Source organism: Arvicanthis niloticus, chromosome 27 (genome assembly GCF_011762505.2).
Source record: "Arvicanthis niloticus isolate mArvNil1 chromosome 27, mArvNil1.pat.X, whole genome shotgun sequence".
Taxonomy (NCBI): domain Eukaryota; kingdom Metazoa; phylum Chordata; class Mammalia; order Rodentia; family Muridae; genus Arvicanthis; species Arvicanthis niloticus.
The window spans coordinates 16,010,291-16,034,557 of NC_133435.1; the positions used below are offsets into that span (position 1 = coordinate 16,010,291).

The 24,267-nt window shown below is 43.3% G+C and overlaps 1 protein-coding gene across 1 annotated transcript in view; it reads right to left on the reverse strand.

Annotated features, from left to right (window-relative positions):
• The window catches only part of Fam81a (family with sequence similarity 81 member A), a 56,966-nt gene that overhangs the window by 21,473 nt on the left and 11,226 nt on the right, over positions 1 to 24,267 (reverse strand). Inside the window, exons 2-3 of the mRNA XM_076926186.1 lie at positions 19,676 to 19,772; positions 18,413 to 18,686 (exon numbers count right to left, since the gene is read on the reverse strand). Of these exons, the coding sequence (XP_076782301.1) occupies positions 18,413 to 18,686; positions 19,676 to 19,686 (285 nt within the window). The 5' untranslated portion in view covers positions 19,687 to 19,772. The remainder of the gene's footprint in view (positions 1 to 18,412; positions 18,687 to 19,675; positions 19,773 to 24,267) is intronic.

A 24,267-nucleotide genomic window follows, 5' to 3' on the forward strand; every position in this document is an offset into this window, starting at 1 on the left:
TACACAGTTTTAATTTTGGTTTGAATTTCTCTTTGACTTAAGGATGCCTGAATATCTAAAAGATGTCAGAATTAATTAGAGTTGGCCTGCACAGTGGCACAAGTCCCAACACTCAGGAGGATTTTGAATTTGAGGCTAGCCGAGGTTACATCACAAGACGTCTCAAAAAACAAACAAACAAAAAAACAGAATTTAAATTGTGTTTCTTTATTTCAAGCTGTTAAGATTTTGTTCTTTTAAATTTTTTTTATTACATTTTATTTAGATAGATGTTAGAGAACAACTTTCGGGAGTCAATTCTCTCGCTCTCGCTCCTGGGGATCAGATTGAAGTTTTTAGGAGTGGCAGCAAATGCCTTTTCCTGCTGATACATCTGTCTTTGTTAAGTAATCATCACTGTGCCGGCTTACAATAAAGTCGGCACGACATTTCATGTTTTTTACATGCTAAGTTTTGCTTCATGACCCATGGCGGCGTTTTCGAATTTTTACTTATGTGTGTGTGAGCCTCATGTATGTGGGTGGCCATGAAATCCAGAAGAGGGTGTCCGACGCTCTGGAACTAGAGTTACGGGTAATTGGGATCACACTGAGGTGGGTGATAGGAACCGAATCAAGCTGGACCACCGAACCATCTTTCCAGCATCGACGACCCTACTTCTGCTTCCAAAAACGCATTTCAACCTGGAGCTTGGTGAACTTTTCGAACTCTTTTCTTCAACTCATGGGTAACCCCCCAGTGTAACTAGTATTGCCTCTCTCCTTTTGCCTCCTCCCGCTGGAGCTCCTACCATTCCCGCGCTGGTCTGGCTTGCCCTTCCTGACAGCTCCACTCTGATTTTGACGTTCAACTCTCCGAGGTTTCTTCCGCTTTCCTGGGACCCACAAAACTCTAAACTCAAGGCAGCAGTTTTACGCTGTGCTCAGGGGTCCTAAATATGCAAATCGCTCTTTTATTCCTGACCCACTGGTTCCCTCTACTGGGAGGCGTGGCTTTTCCTCCTATGGCTGCTGGGTCCTCCGATGGGTGAAGCTTTTCCTTGTTGGCTCACTGACAGTGCTCGGTGGGTGTTTCTGACAAGAGTGGAAGCGTCAGTAGGCTGGAGGTACAGCCGGTGAGGGAGCTATGTCAGTAGGCTGGAGGTACAGCCGGTGAGGGAGCTATAGCCAAAGACCAAGAGGAAGAGTGGGCCTCCACAGCTGCCTCCACAATGTCTCCTCGCCTCCTTCAGTGAGGGAGACAAGGAGCCCGGCTCCTCCTCCTCAGATTCCTAGGGCCTCACTCTGCCTTTCCTGGCTGGAAGCATTCTTGTCTGTGCAGCCCAGGTGCCAAGAAGGGGGCGCAAGGATGGGGGCTAGTGAGGAGGCAGGCACCAAGTGACCAGTGTCCCTTACCTCCAGCACCCACATAGAGAACTGTTTCCCGGCTTCTGTTCAGCTTGGTGACAGATTTTATTGCCACTGAAAATGGAATTTGCAATTGCCAGACCTATTATTTCCTATGGCTCCCAGTTTTTGAATGACTGAACCTGCTCTCTGAAGAATGCAGACTAGCTACAATCACCTATGAATGGCAAAAATGTTTTTTTTTTTTTTTTTGTCAAGAATGTCATCTGAGCACATTCCTGCAAGGAGACCTCAAATCTGACTAATTCATCTCCCACTGATGAAAGGCGCTGGCGGAGCGCTCTCTCTCTCTCTCTCTCTCTCTCTCTCTCTCTCTCTCTCAGCTCAATGGGAAGCTACACCTAATAGAAGCAGCAAATACGAAGAAACACTCATGCTTTCTGTTTGGGCTTCTTCACATTTTGTTGATAATAACAAGGCACAAGGTCACAGTGCTCAAACGCCTTTGGGAAACACACATGTCACCCAGAGAACCTGTTCCAGTCTCAGGCAGTCACAGGCAGTCTCAGGTCCTGTCCCCAGGAAGCCAAAGCTAGGGAGAGGGCCTGAAGATAGATGCAAAAGAGACATGGCCCTCTCCTAGGGTACCATTGCATTGGATGCTGGGAAAACCAGGCTTTGCTTTGGCTTTCAATCCCTGAGTAAAGAAAACGGAAAGGAATTCACAAAAGAGTTGCTTAAAATAATTATCACAGTCCACCTTTCTAGAAGCCAGAGATACAGAAACCATACAGCGGGGGCTGGGGATGTAGTCCAGTTGCTAGGGTGCTTGTGGAGAATCGCATAGCCTTGTGTTCTAGCTGAGCGGAATAAGCCTGACACGGCAGATACATCTGTAATCCCATCATCTGGCCTGAAGGAAGGAAGATAAAGAGTTCTGGGTCTTTTCTGGCTACCATACTTGTTAAGATCCAGAACCATTCTGAGTTAGAACGTTGATAGTGGACATGGTTGAGGGGCTGTGGTCTGGGGGAGAGCTGTGGGACAGGGGTGATGTATGTATGTATGTATGTATGTATGTATGTATGTATGTATGTTTGTATACATGAAGGCACAGGCAGAATGGATGCTTTCTCTTCTGTTGTGCTGTGGGCCTAACATAGCTAAATAAATAAATTTTGTTTTATTGTTCGTTTGTTTTGCTATACTAGAGACTGAACACAGAGCTTTATGTATAGTACTTACGTATAACCCAGCCTAAGGTCTACTAAAAAAATGTATTTATTTATTTATTACGGCTCAGTGGGTCACTGTTTCCCATGCAAGGAAAATATCTCAAGCTTGATCTGCAGTACCCACGTAAAAGCCAGGCATGTCCACACAAGCTGTGACCCCAACACTGGAAAGGCAGAGACAGGAGGATCTGACCACCCTGTCTCCAAACTATGATAGGGCTGGGTTCAGGAAGACACTCCATGTCAACCTCTGACCTCTATATACACACTACAAACACATGCATGAACATATAGACACATACATACACTTACAAAATAAACTAAAAATAAAGTATTTTAATTGTAATCCCCAAAATACAATGAGGTAGCCAAAACGTATCCCTGTCGTTCAAATTTTTGACCAAGTAATTCTACATCTTAGAATTAACCTTAGAAGAAGAAAAAAAAGAAAAATGGTAAAAGTGTCAGCATAAAAATGTTTTCATATGTGATTCCCAGACCAACTATTTCAGTTTTACAACTCTCACATCTTTATGCAAACCAGGAGGTTTGTGAAGGGTGTTCATTTAACTGCTTGTTTGTTCGTTTATTTAGAGGCAACTCTCAGTATGTAGCCCTGGCTAGCCTAGAACGTGCTATGTAGTCCAGGCTAGCCTCAATTCACATCCGTCCACTTGCCTTTGCTTCCCCAGTGCTGGGATTAAAGGTGTGCACTACCGTGCCTGGCTGTCACAGAGGACTTTAAAGCAAGGCAAAAATGTGTGGAGTTCAATACTGAGCAAGAAGAAAGAACATAAAATGGGCACACCGGTTGGTCCCTGCTGTGTGCAAAGAACCTTGTAAAATAAGAGAATGTTAACGTCTTCCTTATTGTGTCTAGTTTAAGAGGAGAGTAGATTCCTTCTTTTTGCATTTCCCACATTACACTTATAATCAGAAAAAAAATGCAGCTTTTTCTTTTACAGCTTAGACGTAAGAAAAGCACATTTAACTTGTAGGGTTCTTATGCAGACGAATGAGGTATTCCATTAACAATGCTTTGAAGAATACAGAAAAAAGGGTCTAAGCTTACCACGGTATTCACATTACTAAAAAGTTACGTGAAGAGACGGAAATCATTAGAGGGCTTATTGTTTAAAGAAATTCAAGAGCGAAACTGCAGAAACCCAGTAATGTCAGAAATGTGTCCTGATCTGCCATGTTGGAGCTTTTATTTAGAACGGTGCTGGCCTTCGGCAAGGCGTGAGTTGTTCTTCTTTGTCAGTTTGAAAAAAAATGTCTTTTAGTTAGCTTGTGTGTGCAGAGTACCACACATGCTCTTCAGAGACAGGGTTACAGCAGGAAAGACTACAGGCTCCTCAAGTATATGGCCGAGACCTTCTCTCCAAGAGAGAAGAGGCCAATCATCTTGAAAAAGACATGTCTATTTCTCCCTGAGACATGTTTTATTACTGAAGAAGCCCCCTTCCCCAAAGCCAGAAGAGTATCAACTGTGTGAGAGCCATCCTGTAATGGTATTTATGCATGTGAGGTAACCGTCCAGGTCCTCAGAGGTGCCTAGGAGCTGCCAGGAGAGAGAAAGTTCTCCATGAGTCTTCCTCCACCTCTTCTTAGATGAGAAGGGACACAAAGGAACACACGATGGAGAGAGGCCCCTTCACACAGAGCAGCACTTTGTGAAGCAGACCCCCCTCTCTGGCTCTACAACCAAGCCGACGCTTAAAGCTTTCCAGGTTCTGCTTCTTGTGTGGAATTGATTTTCTGGTATTTAGTTCCGCCTAGTATTTAGTTTTGTCATGGGCCCCTCAAACCTGCCAAGCCCCAAACAGAAGTCTCTCCATCCAACATGCAGAAGGCTCTGTCATCCTTACCTTCAAAAGAACCCCAAATCTACCCACTTATTCCCATGTCTGTAGCAGCTCCCCAAAGCTGAACTCCTGTTACGGCTCTACATGTCTGTGGGGGCCGCCGACCTGTCTCTCTGTTTCCATTCTTGTTTGTTTATGCAGGCTGGGGATGTCAGACGTAGGATCTGGGCAAACTGGGCAAAAACTCTACCTCCGAGCTACATCCCCAGGCTTCTACTCCTGGTCCTGAAAAACCTCTTCACAGTAGCCAAAGTCTACCAATCTGTAAGCTCCACCAGGGAAAGGCTTCTATAGGTTTTATTATCCACTAACACATCCTCAGCACCACAAGTGTGAATGAATTACTTTAACTTAAAATCAAGTAATGAAGACCATATGATGGTGCATAGCGATAACCCTAGCTACTCGGGAGTTGGGGTAGAATTACAAGTTCAAGACCAGCCTGGACTACATAACAAGATACTCAACTCAAAAAACCAAAACCACCCAAAAAAACAAACAAACAAACAAACAAACACCCTGCAGAGCAGTGGTGGATATCTTTAATCTCAATACTCAAGATAGCAAAGGAGGCTAGCCTGGTCTACTGAGTGAGCTCCAGGACATTCAGGTCTATACAGAGAAACACTGTCTCAAAAAAATCAAAACCCCCAAACCAAAACAAACAAAAGCATCTACATGATGGCTTTTAAAAATTATATACATTGGCTTACCCTCCAAGAGCCCCGGATAATGGCTTCAACATCCAAACCCCAAACATTATATCCTTGGTCTTCAAGGTTCTGAGTGGTCCCTTCCTTCAGCTCATGACCATGCAGGCTGCTTGCTGGTCCTCAGTCTGAGCCTTTCTGCCTCTGGCACAGGCTCCTTGGAAACCCCCTTCACCTTAGCTTGGGTGCCCCCTGCCACCTTCAGTTGCCCTTCACATGTAAACATCTTTTCTAAACAGGCCTAGAGTTACTCTCCATCCCATTGCCTTATTTCTCTGATATAAACTAGTGTTACCATGGTTACTTAGCCTTCATTGCCATTGGAGCGTGATGTGGGGCTAAGGGCTGAAACTTGAGTCCCCAGGGAAACATGTTAGCTCCTGTCACTCCGACAGTTCCTGCCTCAGCCCAAATTTATTATCAAATTAATGAAGCTCCTAGCTCTATAGTTCAGGCCTGGTCTTCTAGGTAGAAGGTTCACAGATTAACATCATCTCATTGTCGATCAGGACCTCAAAGATGAACCAGACACAATAAAATGTATAGGAGGCAGGGATTGGGCTGTAGCTTAGGTGGTAGAGCACTTGCCTGGTACAGCAAAAAGTCCTGGGTTCAATCTCAAACATAATAGAAACAAAATTCGGGGACTCCTTTGTAATACCAGTAATCTGAAGATGTCAACAGGAAGACTAAACATTCAAGGTTATTGTTCGTTGTATAGGGGGTTCAAGACTAGCCTGGGCTACATAAGATTATATATATAATATAATATATATATTGGGAGAAGGGAGATAGCTCAGTGAGTAAAGGTTCTTACAACCAAGCCTGATGATCTACATTCAATTCTTAAAATCCACATGGTAGAAAGAACAGACTCCTGAAAGTTGTCCTCTGACCTCCAAACTGTGCATACACACATAAAGATAAACAAAATAAATGTAATAAAAAATGTAAAATATATATGACAAAGTAGACACCATATACTATTCAAAAATTAATTTGTGCTATACTCAATGGACCCAGCCAGTTTTGTGCCTGTCTGTGTGTACACACACACTTACGTATATGTAACAAAAATAATAATTAAAGAAAAGTCATGAAGTTGAGAGGGAGTCAGATGTGACATCAGAGGAGTTGGAGAAGAAACAAGTTGGGGGTGGAAATGATATTTAAATACAGGAATCATGTCTAAAATTCTCAAAAAAGTGTAAAATGTTAAAAAAAATAATTGGCACACAATATGCTATGTCAACAGGGTGAATGGCCCATGAGCACCCGATTCTGTCTACTTCCTCTTCGTGGGTCAAGCCTAGAAAGTAGAGTAAAAACAACACGAAGTTGGGGAGATGGCTTAGAGCACTGGCTGCTCTTCCAGAACCCACACAGAAGCTCACAACCACCTGTAACCCCAGTTACAGGGGGATCTGATGCCTTCTTCTAGCCTCTGTGGGCACCAGGCATGTGAAACACATACATACATGCAAGCAAAACACCTACACACAGAAAGGAAACCAGTAACAACAGGATGCAGTTGGAGGACTGCAGACATAGCTCAGGGGCAGAGCACTTGCCTAGCATGTACAAGGTCCTAGGTTCAAGCCTCAGGATCCTCCACCTCGGATGGTTTTTGTGAGATGTGGTAATAACTCCCCAAATCTCCCTAACAGGGATTAGACCAGAGCCAGCCCTCTCAGCTGCAGGCTGGAATTCCCTTGTCAAATAAATACATGAAGTCTAGGGGCCAAATCTCTCACCCCACTGGAGTACAGTTCAGTGCAGATAGCCTTAGCTTCAGTTTCATAACATAAAAAAAATTACCTACAGCCATGATTCTTAACAGAACAATATCCAATAAAACTTTAGAGTGAACTGAAAAACAAGTATAAAACATTAACCAAAAAAGAAAATAACAAAGAGCCAAGCAATTTACAGAAGAAACTCAGTAAGACTCTAACTCTCTGGAACAAATACGCCTACCACACCTTTGCACACAGCCTGAATACATCAATGTCTCTTCATCTTAAATATGCAACTATCATCTTTTCTTACTACTATTATCTTGTGTAATAATAACATGACTCTTTCAAAAAGATTTTTTAAAATTTTTTTTATTATGTGTGTGTGGGCGCAGGTGTGTATGCAGGTGTGTGTGCAGGGGTGTGTGTGTGTGTGTGTGTGCAGGTGTGTGTGTGTAGGTGTGTGTGTGTGTAGGTGTGAGTGTGCAGGTGTGTGTGTGCAGGTGTGTGTGTGTAGGTGTGTGTGTGTGTAGGTGTGAGTGTGCAGGTGTGTGTTTGTGTGCAGGTGCCCAGGAGCTGGAATGTTGTAAGCCACCTCCTGTGGGTGCTGGGATCTAAATTCTGATCCTCATAATTGAGCAGCAAGTGCTCTTAAGTCTTGAGCCATCTTTCCAGCCACCCTACCATCCCATTTTTACATTGCTGATAAACAAAGAGTTCCTTTTAGGATCCATCATGGTGTCCTCCTATAATTCATATGTTGACTAACCTCCAACATTAGGAGGAGGCCTTTGAAATATAATTTGGCTATAGGGATGAGAGGCCTAATGCTTAGGATTCCTAGAGAGACCTGGGTCCCATAGGTAGCACTGTACTAATATAACAGGTGGGTTGGGGATGTATTGGTTTGGCACAAACATGCCTACCATATCATACATGAGTTTGTTCCCTCACACTGCACGCACCTGACATGGTGGTGTATGCTTGTTACTCCAGCACTCAGAGGAGAAAGAAGGAGCTCAAGTTGACTGTATAAGAAGTTTACAATAGGCCTTAGTTACATGAGACTCTGTTTCAAAACAAAACAAAAACAACCCTCCCCCCAAAAAACCCAAAAACAAAGGCTTAGTTCAGCAGTGTAGTAAATTTGAAATCACAGTTAGAAATGCATTCAAGTTGTCATGGGCTATAGATCAAGTTTGAGACCAGCATAGATTACATGATTCCATAACCAAAAATAAAGAGTAAATAATAAAAAGAAAAGAGCTTGCTTCTGTTATCTCCCGTGATAGCAGGAAGCAGGGCCTGTGAAAGTACAGGGGTGTGAGTGCAGGTGTGTGCAGGTGTGCATGTGCAGGTGTGTGTAGGTGTGTGCAGGTGTGTGCAGGTGTGCATGTGCAGGTGTGTGCAGGTATATGCAGGTGTGCATGTGCAGGTGTGTGCAGGTGTGTGCAGGTGTGCATGTGCAGGTGCAGGTGCATGAAGGTGCCCAGGAGTGTGAACCTCTTACTCTCTAGTACAGCAGACAGTAAGTCTCTGCTATCTGAGCCTGTGGTGATTCGTCCTAGCAGCTCACACTAACATAGCCAGGATTTTAATTTTTGAGGAAGTTTGGCTATTGTACAGCATTTTGAATGTCTCATCAAACTCCTTCATGTTAGATGTGCTTGGGCAGATGTGTTCAGGTTAAAAATATATCCAAATGTATATAGCTGACATTCCACAGTGGAATCTTAAGTGTCTAAATTTCCTTGCTGTTACTTCGACATGATATGTGATTATTCATGATGTGTGATTATTACCAGTGACAAGAAAGTAAACACTCAGATGCCGAAAGCAAATTTTCTGCCCAAATTAGATTTTATTCAGTTTTCCATCCCTACAACAGAAACCATCTTTTCATTTGCAAAATTTGTATACTCTAAAAATGCATTCGAATGGAAGGGGGGGTGCTGTCTGGTTGAAGTCAGAAACATCATCTCATAAAAGGTATTTAAGATGTTATAGAAAACTAACTGTGATTTCAAATTTACTACACTGCTGAACTAAGCCTTTGTTTTGGGGGTTTTTTTGGGGGGGTTGTTTTTGTTTTGTTTTGAAACAGAGTCTCATGTAACTAAGGCCTATTTTAAACTTCTTATACAGTCAAGGATGACCTCGAACTTCTGATTTTTCCCTGTCTTTACCTCTCAAGTGCTGGGATTATAGGTGTGCACTAGCACACCCAGTTTCTGTTGTGTTTGAGATCCAACCTTCCTATATACTAGGCTGGCTCTCTATCAACTGAGCTACACCCCAGTCCTTAGAACTCTGAATTTACAAAGCTAAGTCTGAAGTGTTTCTCTCTGGGGTGTCAGCCAGTACTTGGGAAATGGAGGCTGGAGGATCATAAGTTCAAGCTACTGTTGTATAGCTACTTCAAGGCCAACCTGGGTTACAAGAGATGGTGTCTTTTATTTTTATCTTTTTTATTGGATATTTCATTTGTTTACAATACAGATGTCATCCCCTTTCCCCATTTCCCCTCCCTAGAACTCCCTATCCTATACCCCCTCTTCCTTTATTCTTTTATACCATTTTGATTACATGCATGTACTATGGTCAGTTCTAGGTTGAGGGTCTAGCAATACAATAGATGCAAATAGTCAAGGAACAAGCAATACAATAAACAAAAATAGTCAAAGAAAAAGCAAGGCAATAAACCCAGTTACGTGAACACTCCCGTGATCACTGTTTCTAAAGGCTTATCAGGATGACCAAAGTATCTGAGCTTACTTCCCTATCATAGCCCAAGGTCATTTTCATGTCTGAATCCTACTTCCTTGTTACAGTCTAAAATTTAGAATCCTGTTTGAAATTACTTCTTTGCTCTGGCCTAATATTTAGATTCCTGCCTGAGATTGCTTCTTTGTTGTAGCCTATGATTTAGATTCCCACCTGAAATTACTTCTTTGTTCTAGTCTAATGTCATATTCCTGCTTGAAACCTACTTCTTTGTCCTTGGCAATGTCATATTCCTGTCAAGCAGCCCCTTTCCTTGTCCTTGGCCCATGTCAGCTTCTTGCCAAGCAGCCCCAAAGGATTTCCACCTCTCCCTCTTTTTTATTTGGTTAACAAGATTGAGCCTGTCTTGGGTTGTTCTGACAAGAATGCCTTCCTTACCCATCATGGAATATGCATTATCAAAGGCAATGCACTTCTGTCTTAGCTTGGTAAGGCTCTGTGCAGAATCTTACCCTTCCTTGGCTTGCCAGCCTGTTAATTTAATAACTCTGTCTGGGGGTCCATTTTCAGGTTTAAGCCATGTACTTTGACTGCCAACATGTTGATGTTGTTAAAGATAAGCTTTAACATGATGGGTAGGAAGAAAAGTATTCCCAGGACAAGAAGGGTTAGCCTGATCAAGCTATGTATGCCATTCCTGAGGTTTGTCCAAAATGGAAATACTGAGCTCAGGCCATGAATAATTTTATCAGGATTATCTGCAGCATCAAAGGTCAACAGAGGAGCATTCTTTAAATTCATAATCTCATTATGCAACGTTAACACACCCAGAGAGGTTTTAGGATTATGCCAAATATCCTACAGGTGTCTTTAAACTTTTTTTCTAATTATAATGACAATCATTGTGAATTTCAAAAGTAACACTACTCCAATAATATTTGTCATGACACTTGAGATGGCTCCTAATTCTTAAACCCTGAACCTCCTTCAGATACTTTGAATGGGTTATAGAGCATAATTCATTGTTCCAGATACCTATATAAAATTTTTTTGTATACTCAATACATTAGTATCATTTTTTGCTAGATGGTTAACAAAAATAATTGTCTTAACTCCTTGTGTCAATGCTATCGCAGAAGCAGTGGTGCTAACAATTAATAGAATTAAAGCTGTTATACCAGCAATAATCAAGCCCGCTACCCTCTTGCTTCTGCTTAAAGCCTAACTCACTTCTTCTAGCACTTTCAAGCTTTTTTTCAGAGAATCTTTTCTAATACTCAGGACAGTGAGACAAAAGCTGGTTGATAGACCTCCCGTAACAGACATGCCAGGTTTCAACACACTAACATAATTGAAAATTATACAGTCAATGCAAGTTACAACAAATGCTGTAGAAGAGACAAAACCAATTATAGCTTGACAATTAAAAGAGCCTTAAAACATGCACTAACCCTTGTTTGAAATCCAGATCCTGTCCTAACATTATCTCTTGCTATCCTAACGTCATAGCGAGCTACAGCTAGCTTCCAAATATATTCCTGACAAAGTCTAGATCCAGTCTTCCAAAAGTAGACTGTTATTTCCCATATTGGATTGATTTCTAGACAATTCACGATTGAGTCCTAATAGCTGGGCATCTTTAAGAAGAATACAAGAGACATAGTTTCTCTTTTAGATTCTCTATCGCACAAGGTCTAAAAACTTGAGGCAAGGCAGCTTGTCCCATCTTGGATATAGTCAAGCAAAGGTGGGTCAGGAACATATGTCCAATACAGCTCCCCAGTTACCCTTGTCAGGGTACTCAGCAAGCTCACAGGTCAGCATCATTCTTTGTCTCAGCAACAGTATGTCTCACCAATCTTTTTAAAGTTCCATGGGCCTCTTCCACAATATCTTGTCCTTGAGAATTATACGAAATCCCAGTAATAAACTGTTGACAAAGTCTTGACTACTCAACTACTATTGCCAGACCCATTATCTGTTTTTTTTAATTGGATATTTATTTACCTTTCAATGTTATCTCCTCTCACATTCCCCCCCCAAAACCCTTTACCCCATCCCCCCCCTCCTATTACTATGAGGGTGTGCTCCCACCATCCTCCCATTCCTGCCTCCCTGCTCTCAAATTCCCCAAGACTAGGGAATCCAAACTTTCAGGCACCAAGGCTGTCCACTTCCACTGATACCAGGCAAGGCCACTCTCAACTACCTATACAGGTGGAGCCATTAGTCCCTCCCTTTGTGTTCCCAGGCTGGAGATTTTAGAATGGCTACTCCAGCTTGTTTCTTAGGACCATTTGCTTGAAAAATTGTTTTTCAGCCTTTTACTCTAAGGTAGAGTTTGTCTTTGTCACTGAGGTGGGTTTCCTGTATGCAGCAAAATTCTGGGTCCTGTTTATGTGTCCAGTCTGTTAGCCTATGTCTTTTTATTGGGGAATTGAGTCCATTAATGTTAAGAGATATTAAGAAACAGTGATTGTTGCTTCCTGTTATTTTTGTTATTAGAGGTGGAATTATCTTTGTGTGGCTATCTTCTTTTGGATTTGTTGGAAGAGGATTACTTTCTTGCTCTTTCTGGGGTATAATTTCCCTCCTTGTATTGGAGCTTTCTCGCTATTATCCTTTGTAGTGCTGGGTTTGTGGAAAAATATTGTGTAAATTTGGTTTTGTCATGGAATATCTTGGTTTCTCCATCTATGGTAATTGAGAGTTTTTCTGGGTATAGTAGCCTGGGCTGGCATTTGTGTTCTCTTAGGGTATGTATGACATCTATCTGGCATCTTCTCACTTTTATAGTATCCAGTGAGAAGTCTGGTGTAATTCTGATAGGTCTGCCTTTATATGTTACTTGGCCTTTTTCCCTTACTGCATTTAATATTCTCTCTTTGTTTTGTGCATTTGGAGTTTTGATTATTATGTGACGGGAGGTATTTCTTTTCTGGTCTAGTCTATTTGGCATTCTGTAGGCTTCTTATATGTTCATGGACATCTCTTTCTTTAGGTTAGGGAAGTTTTCTTCTATAATTCTGTTGAAGATATTTATTGGCCCTTTAAGTTGAGAATCTTCACTCTCTTCTCTACCTATTATCCTTAGGTTTGGTCTCCTCATTGTGTCCTGGATTTCCTGGATGTTTTGTGTTAAGAACTTTTTCCATTTTGCATTTTCTTTGACCATTGTGTCAATATTTTCTATGGTGTCTTCTGCACCTGAGATTCTTCTATCTCTTGTATTCTGTTGGTGATGCTTGCATCTATGACTCCTGATTTCTTTCCTAGGTTTTCTATCTCCAGGGTAGTCTCCCTTTGTGATTTCTTTATTGTTTCTACTTCCATTTTTATGTCCTGGATGGTTTTGTTCAATTCCTTCAACTGTTTGGTTGTGTTCTCTTGTAATTCTTTAAGGGATTTTTGTGTTTCCTTTTTAAGGGCTTCTACCTGTTTACCTGTGTTCTCCTCAAATTCTTTGAGAGTGTTATTTATATCCTTCTTAAAGTCCTCTATCATCATCATTAGAAGTGATTTTAAATCTGAAACTTGCTTTCCTAGTGATATGGGGAATTCAGGACTTTCTAGTGTGGGAGAACTAGGTTCTAATGATGCCAAGTACCCTGGGTTACTGATGCTTATGTTCTTGTGCTTGCCTTATGCCATCTGGATCTCCTTAGTGCTACCTGCCCGGTCTCTGACTGGAGCCTGTCTTTCCTATTATGTTGGTTGTATCAGAACTGTGTGGGCTGGGTGTTACTACTGGGGTTAGAGCTGGGGCCCAAGATCTGCTCAGTGCTCAGGCACAGACAGGAAGGAACCAGTGTTCCGGGCCAGGAGTGAATTCCTGGGTCCTAGTGGGCCCCAGTTACTCCCTCTTTGGGGCAGGTGTTGCTGTCTCCTCACCTAAGATACTACCCAGGTTAGAGCTCCTGGGAGCTCCACTTCCTCTGGGTTTTGTGAGATTGGGGGCAGAGCTGCCACCCAGGATCTGCTCAGTGCTCGGGCCCAGACGGAAAGGAACCTGAGATGGTGTCTTAAATACAAACAAACAAAAATAAATAAATAAATAAAAGTTCAGGGTTCAAGATGAGCTCCCAGTGGGCAAAATGGAAAACTGAGAGAAGCACCCTGGGGAGTGGGGATGATTCTAGTCTTAGCACTCCCGCTTGACAGTGAGTGTGGGTCACTTTTATAGCTCACTTGGAAGGGAGGCACATTGCATTTACAGCAACCAGACACCTGCCTTCACTCCAAACTGAGCATCTACTTGTTTCGTAGGCCTTGTTCTGGGTTAGATAAGCATGCACCCTCCCAAATCCGTGTTGAAGCTCAATCTTCATCATGGTCACGGGAGGAGGGAAGACTACAGGAAGCTGACTGAGTTAAAAGGACAGAATCTTCAAGAATGGATCCTGGACCTTTATTTTAAAGGACCTGTGGAAACTGAGGGACAGCTTAGTCACTGAAGTATTTCTTTAAAACACGAGGACTTAAAGTTGGTCCCCAGAATCCATTAAAAAAAAATCTGGGCATGGTAGTTGAGTAGTTGTAATCCCAGCACTGGGGAGACAGGGACAAAAGGAATCCTTGGGCTCACTGGCCATCTAACCTATCCTACTTGGGGAGCTCTAGGTCAGTAAGAGACCCTCAGCAAAAAACAGAGCAGTACAGAGCTTGAGGTTGTCTTTTGGCTCCACATGCTCTCACGTCCACCTGCACATAAATGCATTACCACAAGCGCACACACATATTAAATAAATTCTATTCTCTGTAAGTCAACCACTCTCCAGTACTTTACTACAGCAGCACAAATGGACCCGGACAGCCTTCCCAACTGCCTTCCAACGCTGTGCTTCAACAATGGGAAGATGAACAAGACAGCTTTTACCTGAGAAGCTCACAGTCTGTTCTACTTTAAAAAAAAAAAAAAAAAATGCCTTACCTCACTTCACCCCATTTACCAACTCAAAACTCTACAGGTTTGGCAGAAGGCACAGCAGAGAGCCTCTGTAAGCTTGGGTTAGTAATCAAACAGGTTTTAGGCCACACCACTAAAAGCATGAACCATAGAAGAGAAAAACAAGGTGAGGTGGACCTCACTAACATTAACATGCCGGCTGGGGATGCAGCTCAATGGGGGAGCATTGCCCAGCATGTGCAAAGCGCTGTACATAGTGAATTTAGGGCCAGCCTGAGACACTCGGGATGTTGTCTCAAAGAAAAGAAAGAGGGGGGTGGAGAGGGAGAGAGGGAGGGAGGGTGGAAGGGAGGAAGGGTAGAAGGGAGGAAGAAAAGAAAGAAGGAAGGAGGGATGAAAGAATGGAGGGAGTATATACATGAAAGATTGCTTGAGGCTGGAGGCAGGACTACAGTTTCCTATGAATTTGGGGAAGGGATAATGGCAATGTTCTAAAATTAGACAGTGTTAATAGCTGTGCAATTTTGTAAGTTTACTAAAACTCATTTAATTTGTATACTGGTGGGTGGATTTTTGTAGTATATACATTAGACTTCAATAAAGCAATTTTGAAAAAAAATACAAATCCAGGGTCTGGAAGATGTAATTCAATTAGCTCATGCTGACCAAACATGCACAAAGCCCTGGGCTCATTTGGTGTTACATAAACAGGGTATGGTGGTACACACCTGCAATTCTTGCACACAGGGGCTAGAGGCAGAAGGTCAATCCTTGGCTACTAGAAACTTCAAGGGCAGCCTAGACCTCATGACAGCGTGCCTTCAAACAAATAAACAAAAACATAAATCTGGCTAGAGGAGCAAGATTAAGCACAACCCCCAACAGGAAACAAAGGCTTCCCCAGCTGGCTATCTGACCTTGTGTGGAGATGGAAGCCCAAGCCACACCTAAATTGCATGGGTCCTGCAGTTAATTCGAAATTAGAAATAAATGTGCATACTGTAAGGATAGACCATCTTGGCCTCATTTTAATTCCATGTCAGAGCAAATAAAAGAGTGTGAAAAGCCATTCAAACGCCTAAGCCACCCAAATAATACATCATGGGCTATATAATCATTTTGGCCCAGAAACATTTCCTCTGGAGCAGCCTGGGCTGATCTGGTAACAGAGGTACTGTCTTCAGAGGCGTGAAAGAGTTTACAGGAAAACTTTCTGTCTAGTTCTCCACTGAGAGCCAAACAAAACAAAGTGACTTAATAATCAGCAAGGTAAATTTAGAATAAACACAAACAGCACTGACAGTAATTGCCATCAAATACTGCAGTAAGTTTAATATAACTCTGCTACTCCTGCAAGCAGTTTCCTTGGTGATCATTAAGCATAGACAAGGCAGGGCTGGCAAGATGGCTCAGCAGGTAAAGCTGCTTACTGCTAAGGTTGATGCCTTGAGTTCAAGTCCCAGGTCTCACATGGTGGAGGGACAAAACTGACTCCTGTAAGTGCTCTCTGACCTCCATACATACATCACAGTACATGCGCTCACACATGTCAACACACATACACACAAAATAAAAGCTGTAACTTACTAAAAAAAAAAAAAAGCAAAAAAGAAGAGACAGGGCAAAGTATTCTTTTTTAAATATTTATTTATTTTTAGCTTATGAGTATAAGTATTTTGCCGGAATGTGCACTTGCATGCCTGGTGTCTGAGGAGGCCAGAAGAGGGCACCTGACCCCTGAAACTGGGGGTACCAGAGGCGATCAGCTGCCATGTGGGTGCTGGGAGTCAAACCCAGGTCTTCTGCAAGAGCAGCAAGCGCTTTTAACTGCTGAGACGACAACTTTCCAGCCCTGTGGTGCAGGGTCTTAATCCCAGAATTTGGAAGCAGGAAGATCAGGAGTTCAAGGACAGCCTTGGCTACATAGTGAGTTTGAGGCCAGACTGGGACGCACGAGACCCAGGCCTAAAGTAAATCTAGGGATGAAGGATATATCTCAGTTGATGGAGTACTTTCCCAGCATACACCAAAGCCTAGTCTGGGTCCCCTGAACACCATGAAACTATGCAGAGTAGCACACACCTATAATCCAGCACTTAAGAGGTAGAAACATGAGTATAAGGAGTTTATGGTTATCCTTGGTTACATAGAGGTCAAGCCAGCCTGGGCTACATAATATCCTGTTCTAAAAATACCTAGTAATAATAGACAAGACAGACAGCGCAGGCCTAGTGCCAAGTACCTGAAGTTCCAACATTTGTGAGACAGAGGCAGGAGGACTGATACAAGCTGCAAGTTCAAAGCCAGCCTATGCTATATGGTGAGCTTACATCACAAAAGGGTGGAAGGAAGGGCTGGAGATATGATTCAATTCGTTAAGTGAGTGCTGTGGGAACCGATGAGCTGAGTTTGGATCCACGCCATCCATGTCAGAGCCAAGTATGTGGTGTGTACCTGGAATCCCAAAGCTGGGAGACAGAGACAGCCAGATTTCTGGCTTGCTGACCAGAGCCAATCTAGCCAAAAAGGTCAGTTTCAGAGTCAGTAAGAGACCCTGTCTCAAAAAATAGGGGGGTGTGAGGTGGGAATTTCTGGTTTTGTTAAAGACTCAGTTGTGTCACGAGATGTTTTTCTGGAAATGGTCTTACACGAGAATGTTTTGCTGAAACAAATATGTGAGAGGACATGGTGTTTTTCTGGAAGTTGCCTGGTGAAGGAGCGGATGATGTTTTGCTGGAGCAGATGCTTGAGAAGACACAGGATGTTTGGAAAGAGTATAAGCCAACAGACAGCAAACAATGCTCTTGCATTGGTTCACTTTGCAACTCTTTGCTGGTCTTCACTGGACTTTGCTGATGACATTCTGGCATTGGTTTGCCTTGCTTTCGTCACTGATCCTAGCTTGCCATGACTTCATAGAGAGAAAAGCACCAAAGAACTTCTGTCGGTATTCCAGATGCTTCTATTCTGGCTGCTTCTTGCTGCTTCCGCCTCTTGGTTTCTTCTGGATTGAGCTGCTACTACCGATTCGAGTGTTTGCTGGTGGACTGGATAGCTCACAATGAAGATGGAATTGCCCCAAAGAACTAACCCTAAACAGGTCCACAACCCCTGTTTCTTATTAACCTTTCTTTCCCCTACCTCTGGTGGGTGGTGAGCTAGAAGGGAGGTTGAAACCTTTAAGAACCCTTATTAAAGTAGATTTTGAAAAAATCTAAGCCTACAGTGTTGACACAGATAGTTTAATTGTCTACTTGGCACAACCTAGAATCACAGGAGAAGCGTCTCAGTGAGGGACTGTCTTCATTGGTTTGGCCTGTGGGCATGTCTGTGTTTGTGTGTGTGTGTGTGTGTGTGTGTGTGTGTGTGTGTGTGTGTGTAAAAGGGTGATGTTTTAAGTTAATTGATGTGGGAAGAGCCAATCCACCATGGGTGGTTGTGAGATAATGGAGAACTCATGCTGACGGGCAAGCAAAGCAGCCTACACCAACTCATTTTTCTTTGCTCTTGAACTGTGGATGTGATGCGACTGGCTGCTTGAAGCTCCCACCTTACCTTCCCCACAATGATGGACAGTAACATGGAATTATAAGCTAAAATAAACCCTTTGTTCCCTAAGATGCTTTCTGTTGGGGTATTTTATCACAGCCATGGAAATGAAGTTGGGACATGTGGAGAGAGGCAGGGAAAGAAACCCAAAGTCAACCTCTGTTCATGCATGAGTTAGTGAGTACACACACAAGTGCACATACGCATACATGCATAAGCATGCACACACAAGAGCCTGCATACAGGACTGTGTGACAGCTGGGACTCAGACTTGGGCAACCTGACACAGACCAGGTCTTGAGAGACCAGCATGATCCACTGGTTTGCACACCCCTTACCTCAATATCCCGATTCAGTTGCTTCACAATGGCGGTTATGTTTCTGATGTGCTCTTCCAAGAACAGCCTGGCTAAGCGGTCACCTCCCCCTTTATTCTGCATCTTCTGCAAACTGCTGACGATGTCATCTTTGATGCGGAAGGCATGCTCCACCAGTGCTGCTGTGGTTTTCTCATGACAGAGAATCCTGTCCTCCAGCTGCTCCACCAGACTCACAGAAGAGTAGGGTGCCATGGTCAGGGACTGGCTGTGACGGGGCATGGTCCTCACTCGCCTGCAGAAGGGAGTCACACTGTTCGAAGTTGCTGGGAAAAAGATAATCTTCCAAGCCAGACTGAAGACTCCCCAGGGAAAGAAATACAAATTGTCTGCAGATACAAACTAAATGGGATTAGAGAAAATGCTTCTACCCAAAAGAGTTTTCTTTGGGGGCTGGAGCTAGACAGGACTTTAAGGTGATTGTGCCCATGGAATTAAGTGGGCTGCTGGCAGGCTCTATGATCCCCAAGAAGCAGGAGTCTGGCAGAATGGACATGCCATGGCTCTCCGCCCCGCCCCCCCCATATTAGCTGTGATAGACAAATCAAGCTGTCCCCAGAGGCTACTGCCTCCTTCTCCCTTCCCCTAAAGCACTGGTTATGAGCCCCAATGCCTACAGGGGCCAGGCAGTATCAGAAACGAGAGCCAAGCACCACACAGGATATAGTCAGGAGGGCTAGAGACTCTGGAGAGCTAGTATGTCCCCTGGGGTACCATGATTCTGTTCCATGAATAAAAAAGACCATCTGGAAATGAGGTCTGGTCTTGTTGTTTGCTTTATTTTTTGTTTGTTTGTTTGCTGTCAATATGATACTTCAAAATAAGCCAGGAAGGTCAGGTATGGCTGTCAGGTCACCTCACTCTTTAAATGACGGCTCACTGGAAAGGACTTATGATATGCAGACTGTGTAATGTATCTCTGTGAACAGGTATCCACAGGTATCCAACATGCAACTTCTGATTTCAAAGAGCTAATGGGAACATTTGTCTCAAGCTCCACAGGGATTTTACTGTTGGCAGGAAGTTCAAGTCTATTGCAGCACCACTGTGAAACCTTTTGGGGTCATGAAGTGGTCTAGAGGGGCCGTGAGGGGGACTCGATAATGCTTTTCTTGCCCTTAAACAAGATGACTCTTTACAGCGTAACGGCCACAAGGAGTCATCTATCATGACCTTTACATCCCCTAGCAACCCTCATGGGGTCGATGGAAAGAAAACTTATACCTTAGATGCATATTTTCCAGATAGTATACCCTTCCTGGTTGACAAGAGAAGGAAGTACAGTGTCCTGTTGGGCCATTTTCTTCTTAATAATTCACATCTGTTGGAAAAAAAACACAATAAGTATTAAATTATCGGACAGTTTATACTTAGAACTTAAAGGACCTCAAACTCTGCTTATTTAGCTACCCGGAGGCTCACACATCGTGTGGAAACACTGATCAGCTGTAGCTGTGAGTGCTTTTGACTTTTCACATGAAATAAACAGCAAATGCTTCCCAAGAAGGGGAAAGGGTCTGCAAAACCAAAATGCTTCTGAAACGAACACTGCCAATCCTTACCACACAGAGCAACAAGGTCCATCAAATTTCCAGAAGTTTCCTCTTTCTCCATCTGCATCCTGGGCTTGAAAACTACTTTTCCAGAGGCAAGACCCTCCCTTGCCTTACATCTCCTGAAATCCTGAGGCTAGAACCCAGCTCTTCCCATATGCTCTGTTCCCCCACCCCCACGGCCCCAGTTCCCAAAGCAATTTCCTTAATAGATTTCAATCTTGTACTTCTCTGTAGAAATTTTCTTTTTTTTGTTTTGTTTTGTTTTGTTTTCGAGACAGGGTTTCTCTGTGTAGTCCTGGCTGTCCCGGAACTCACTCTGTAGACCAGGCTGGCCTTGAACTCAGAAATCCGCCTGCCTCTGCCTCCCAAGTGCTGGGATTAAAGGCATGCGACACCACCGCCCGGCTTAGAAATTTTCAATAAGCCACCTTAGTCAATCTGATCTGGATGAGCAATTATCGAGTGCTTCTAAATGAATCAAAAATAAAAAACAATGCATGTTTAATGGAAGCTGATATGGGGAACCTATCTACCCAGCAAGAGAATGGCATGGATATGCCTGATTTAAATGCTTCACTATAAAACATACCCATTCATACCAAATCTTACATATGCACAATATTTGGCTGACACAGCTCATCAGAAAACTGGAGTTTTAAAAGGATTTTAGAACTTAGGTCTCCCAAGCCTGTGGTTAATTGGCTTAAAACAATGAGCGCCTGGTACCCAGGAGCTGGTGCTGTAATTAGTCCCATTCCGACACTGCATCGAGAAAGCACTTCTGATTGACACCATTGTTTTGGCATCAATTCTCCGGTGTTTTATTTTTAGACTTTCAAACTGTGAACATTTCACTTCCCCAGACAAAGAACTTTAAAATTTAAACAAATTACATTTAAAGAAAAGAAGAGTAACTCATGTCAAACATGATGTCCAACCAGTACTTAGGTGTCAAAGTTAAGAATTTCTACCATTTAGACAAGATAGAATTAAGCCCATGTGGAAGTTTGGAATCAGAGCATTTACACTTTTAAGGTTATATGACACTTTTACGAGATTTTCCTTAATGAAACAGCCCAACTTAAAACTCATTTGCATCTATTGGGAGCCATCCACATGTCTGACACCCCCATCAGAACTGCAGGCAGAGAGTTAGACAGCACAAACCTATGACCAAATGCACATGTTCACCGTCCCCTTCACAAACGACACCACCCACATGCTTGAGCTACAGGATCTCAACCAGACGAACTTTGGGAAGGGAGGACACTCCTGACTACGAGACAGCTTCAACTCTTCACTATCTGCCACTGACTCCATGATATAAAATTTCCTATGGCACGAGTTCATAACACACATCGATATATGGCCCCAAGGCCAGTAACCATCCGTGGATGCTTCAAGAATCTGTTCATCTGTTTAGTTACCTGGTTGGTTTGCACCAAGTCACTTTGTTACAGTAGTGAAAGGGATCTCTAGTTTAGTTAAATAAGAGGCTGATAATAAATCACTAGATAAACTTCCTTCCCCAGGTTGTCAGCTCCAGTGCACCTCCTTGTTTCAGGCATCTCCCATTCATTAATTCCCCCCATTCATTGATCATATCTCTGACACAGTGGCTCTGCAGCGTAATCAGACAGGTCTGGGTCATGTGCTATTCTGATTGTGTCATAATTCCCTGAGGTTTGCCTTTATTTTGGGGGAAGTTCTGTTTGTTTGTTTGTTTGTTTGTTGAGGTTTTACCAGTCTTGGAAGCAAATAGCCTTAACCACTGGGCTATCTAGCCAACCCTCTTAACTTTGGAGTTTTAAGGATCCTGAAATTTTTCCATTCTTTCTACCATTGCCCCAATGCTATGCCTGCTTGTCCTACAGCTCACTGTGGTGAAAAGCTGTCCTAGCACACATGCCTAAGACAGGAGACCCAAGAGCAAACTAACCACCATCCTGCTGTGTGCACAGACCAACAATTCCCAGTTCTCCTTTCCTGTCTGACCCCATAGGCACTTTTCTCCACACATAAACTTGAACAGACTTGAGGCTACGTTGGGTTTTGTTTTATTGCTTTTTTTTTATAAAGACAGCTTCAGAGACAGCTTCATGTAGCCCAAACCAGCCTTGACTTCACTATGTAGCCAAGCATGACCTTGAACTTCTTGACACCTCTTGTTTCTACCTCTGTGTGCTGACATTACAGATATTCACCACCATGCCTGGTTTACACAGAACACAGGAATCAAACTTAGAGTTTTGTCATTCCAGGCAATCATTCTGCCAAGCGAGCTACACCCCCGAGTCCCAGTTTGAGACTACATTTAAATGCTCTGTCTGTCTTCTCTTATCTCTCATGCCCGACTCTGCTTCTCTGGTGCTGGATTTGCCTCTGTGGTGTGAATGGTCAGTAACTGGCTATTACAACTTCTGAGGAGAGAAGGCCTGAGTGTAACTCAAGCCAAGATGCCTAATTGCCAAAGCCAACACATTCAGCTTGACCAGACCAAGGAAAGGCCACTACAAACAACCATAGTTGTCCATGTTCCCACAGGGCCTCAGACAACAGGCTAGAACAAGAAATCAGGTCAGTTCCTTCTTTGTAGTCAGCTCACCTGCCTCATCCCAAGAGCAGAAGTCTGGAAACCAGGTAAGCCATTCCTGGAGAAAAAAACAAATCCTGGCCCAGCATATTCAAGAACGGAGGTGGCACTGAGGCTGGGAGGTGGACCCGACATGGTCTGTGAGGCATGTATGTCTGTACAACCAAGACACGCAGCTTTACCTATAACTGGGCAATAGCCAGTGTTTTACATTCATCAATCACACCTTGACACTGCCTAGATTCTACATCACCCCCAGAAACTCAAAAACTTCCCTCCACCACCTGGAAAGAGCAGCAGAAAGGCTTGTTGTGACAGCAATTCTGTTGGCTCCCTTGATTGACATGGGCTCTCTCGATTTAGTCCAAGGTGGCAAATAATTTGCTATGGAGCCCAGGGTGACCTCGAACTCTCAATCTCCCTGCTTGACTGGGTGCTAGAATGACAGGTGTGCACCTCCTTGCCCTGTTATATAGTACATTTTAAAAACAGTAGAAAGACAGCTGTCAAAATGTAGCCAATAGCATTCAGCATATTTCTATTCCGTTCTCATTTTCAAAATACTTTAATAAGCATGTTATCTTCACAATTACAAAAATGTGAACAAGCACTTCTTGAATAAAACAATGAGCCCACGAGCAGTAGCAATCGTAGAAACTGCTCACCTTAAGCTGTAAGAACGGAGAAGCAAGCCTCGCTCTGGGTTTAGAAGACAATATGACTCAATTAGAACAACATGCTGTCGGCTTTACCTTCTCATTCTCCTGTGGGCACATTATGAGTCCCGAGCCTGGTGTCGCTATCACAGCCACAGCTGTGACCATGGCCTGAATTACCTGCCCGTGGGGACTTGGGCATACGGCACAGACACAGCAGCTCAGAGATGCCACCCACCGCATTTTAAAAGTCCCCATTCCACTGGGGGGCGGGTGATGGGCTTCTAAGACCCCAGGCAGGCATTTCCAGTGTCCCCCATCAAATGGCTTTGAATTCACTGGGCAAGACTTGTTTTCTTTACCTACATCTATTACGTTCACAATGGGAAAGCCATTGCACTAGACAGGAGAGGGAGAATCTCTGTTTGATTCACAAAATTGAGTTTCAGAGGGCTAGGGATATACCTCAGTTGGTAGAATGTTTGCCAAACATGCAGAAGCTCTGGGTCCTGTCCTAGCATAGCAAAACCCAGTGTGGTAGGGTACACTTACAAGCCTAGCGCCGAGGTGAAGGAAAGGGAATGAGGAGTTCTGGGTCATCCTTGACTACACAGTGAGTTCAAAGCCAACCTAAGGTACACAAGGCCCAATCTCAAATAAAGGGGCGGGGGCTGGAGAGAAGACTTAGCAGTGAAAAGCATTTATTGCTCTTGTAGAAGACCTGGTTTCAATTCCCAGCATCTACATAGTAACTCAAAACCATCCATAACGCCAGTTCCTGAGAATCCAACCCCCTTTGATTAACTAGGTCACAATTGCAGTGTGCATACATACACATACACAGGTCGAACACCATATACATAAAATCAAAATTTTAAATCTAAAATAAATACATTTTAAGGAGGTTTAGAATGCTTAAAGTATTTCCTGCCCTTGCAAGCAACAGTAAGTGGCCTCTGTCAGGCCAGGTGGATTCACAAACAAACCCCCAGAGTGCAAGAAACAGTTGGT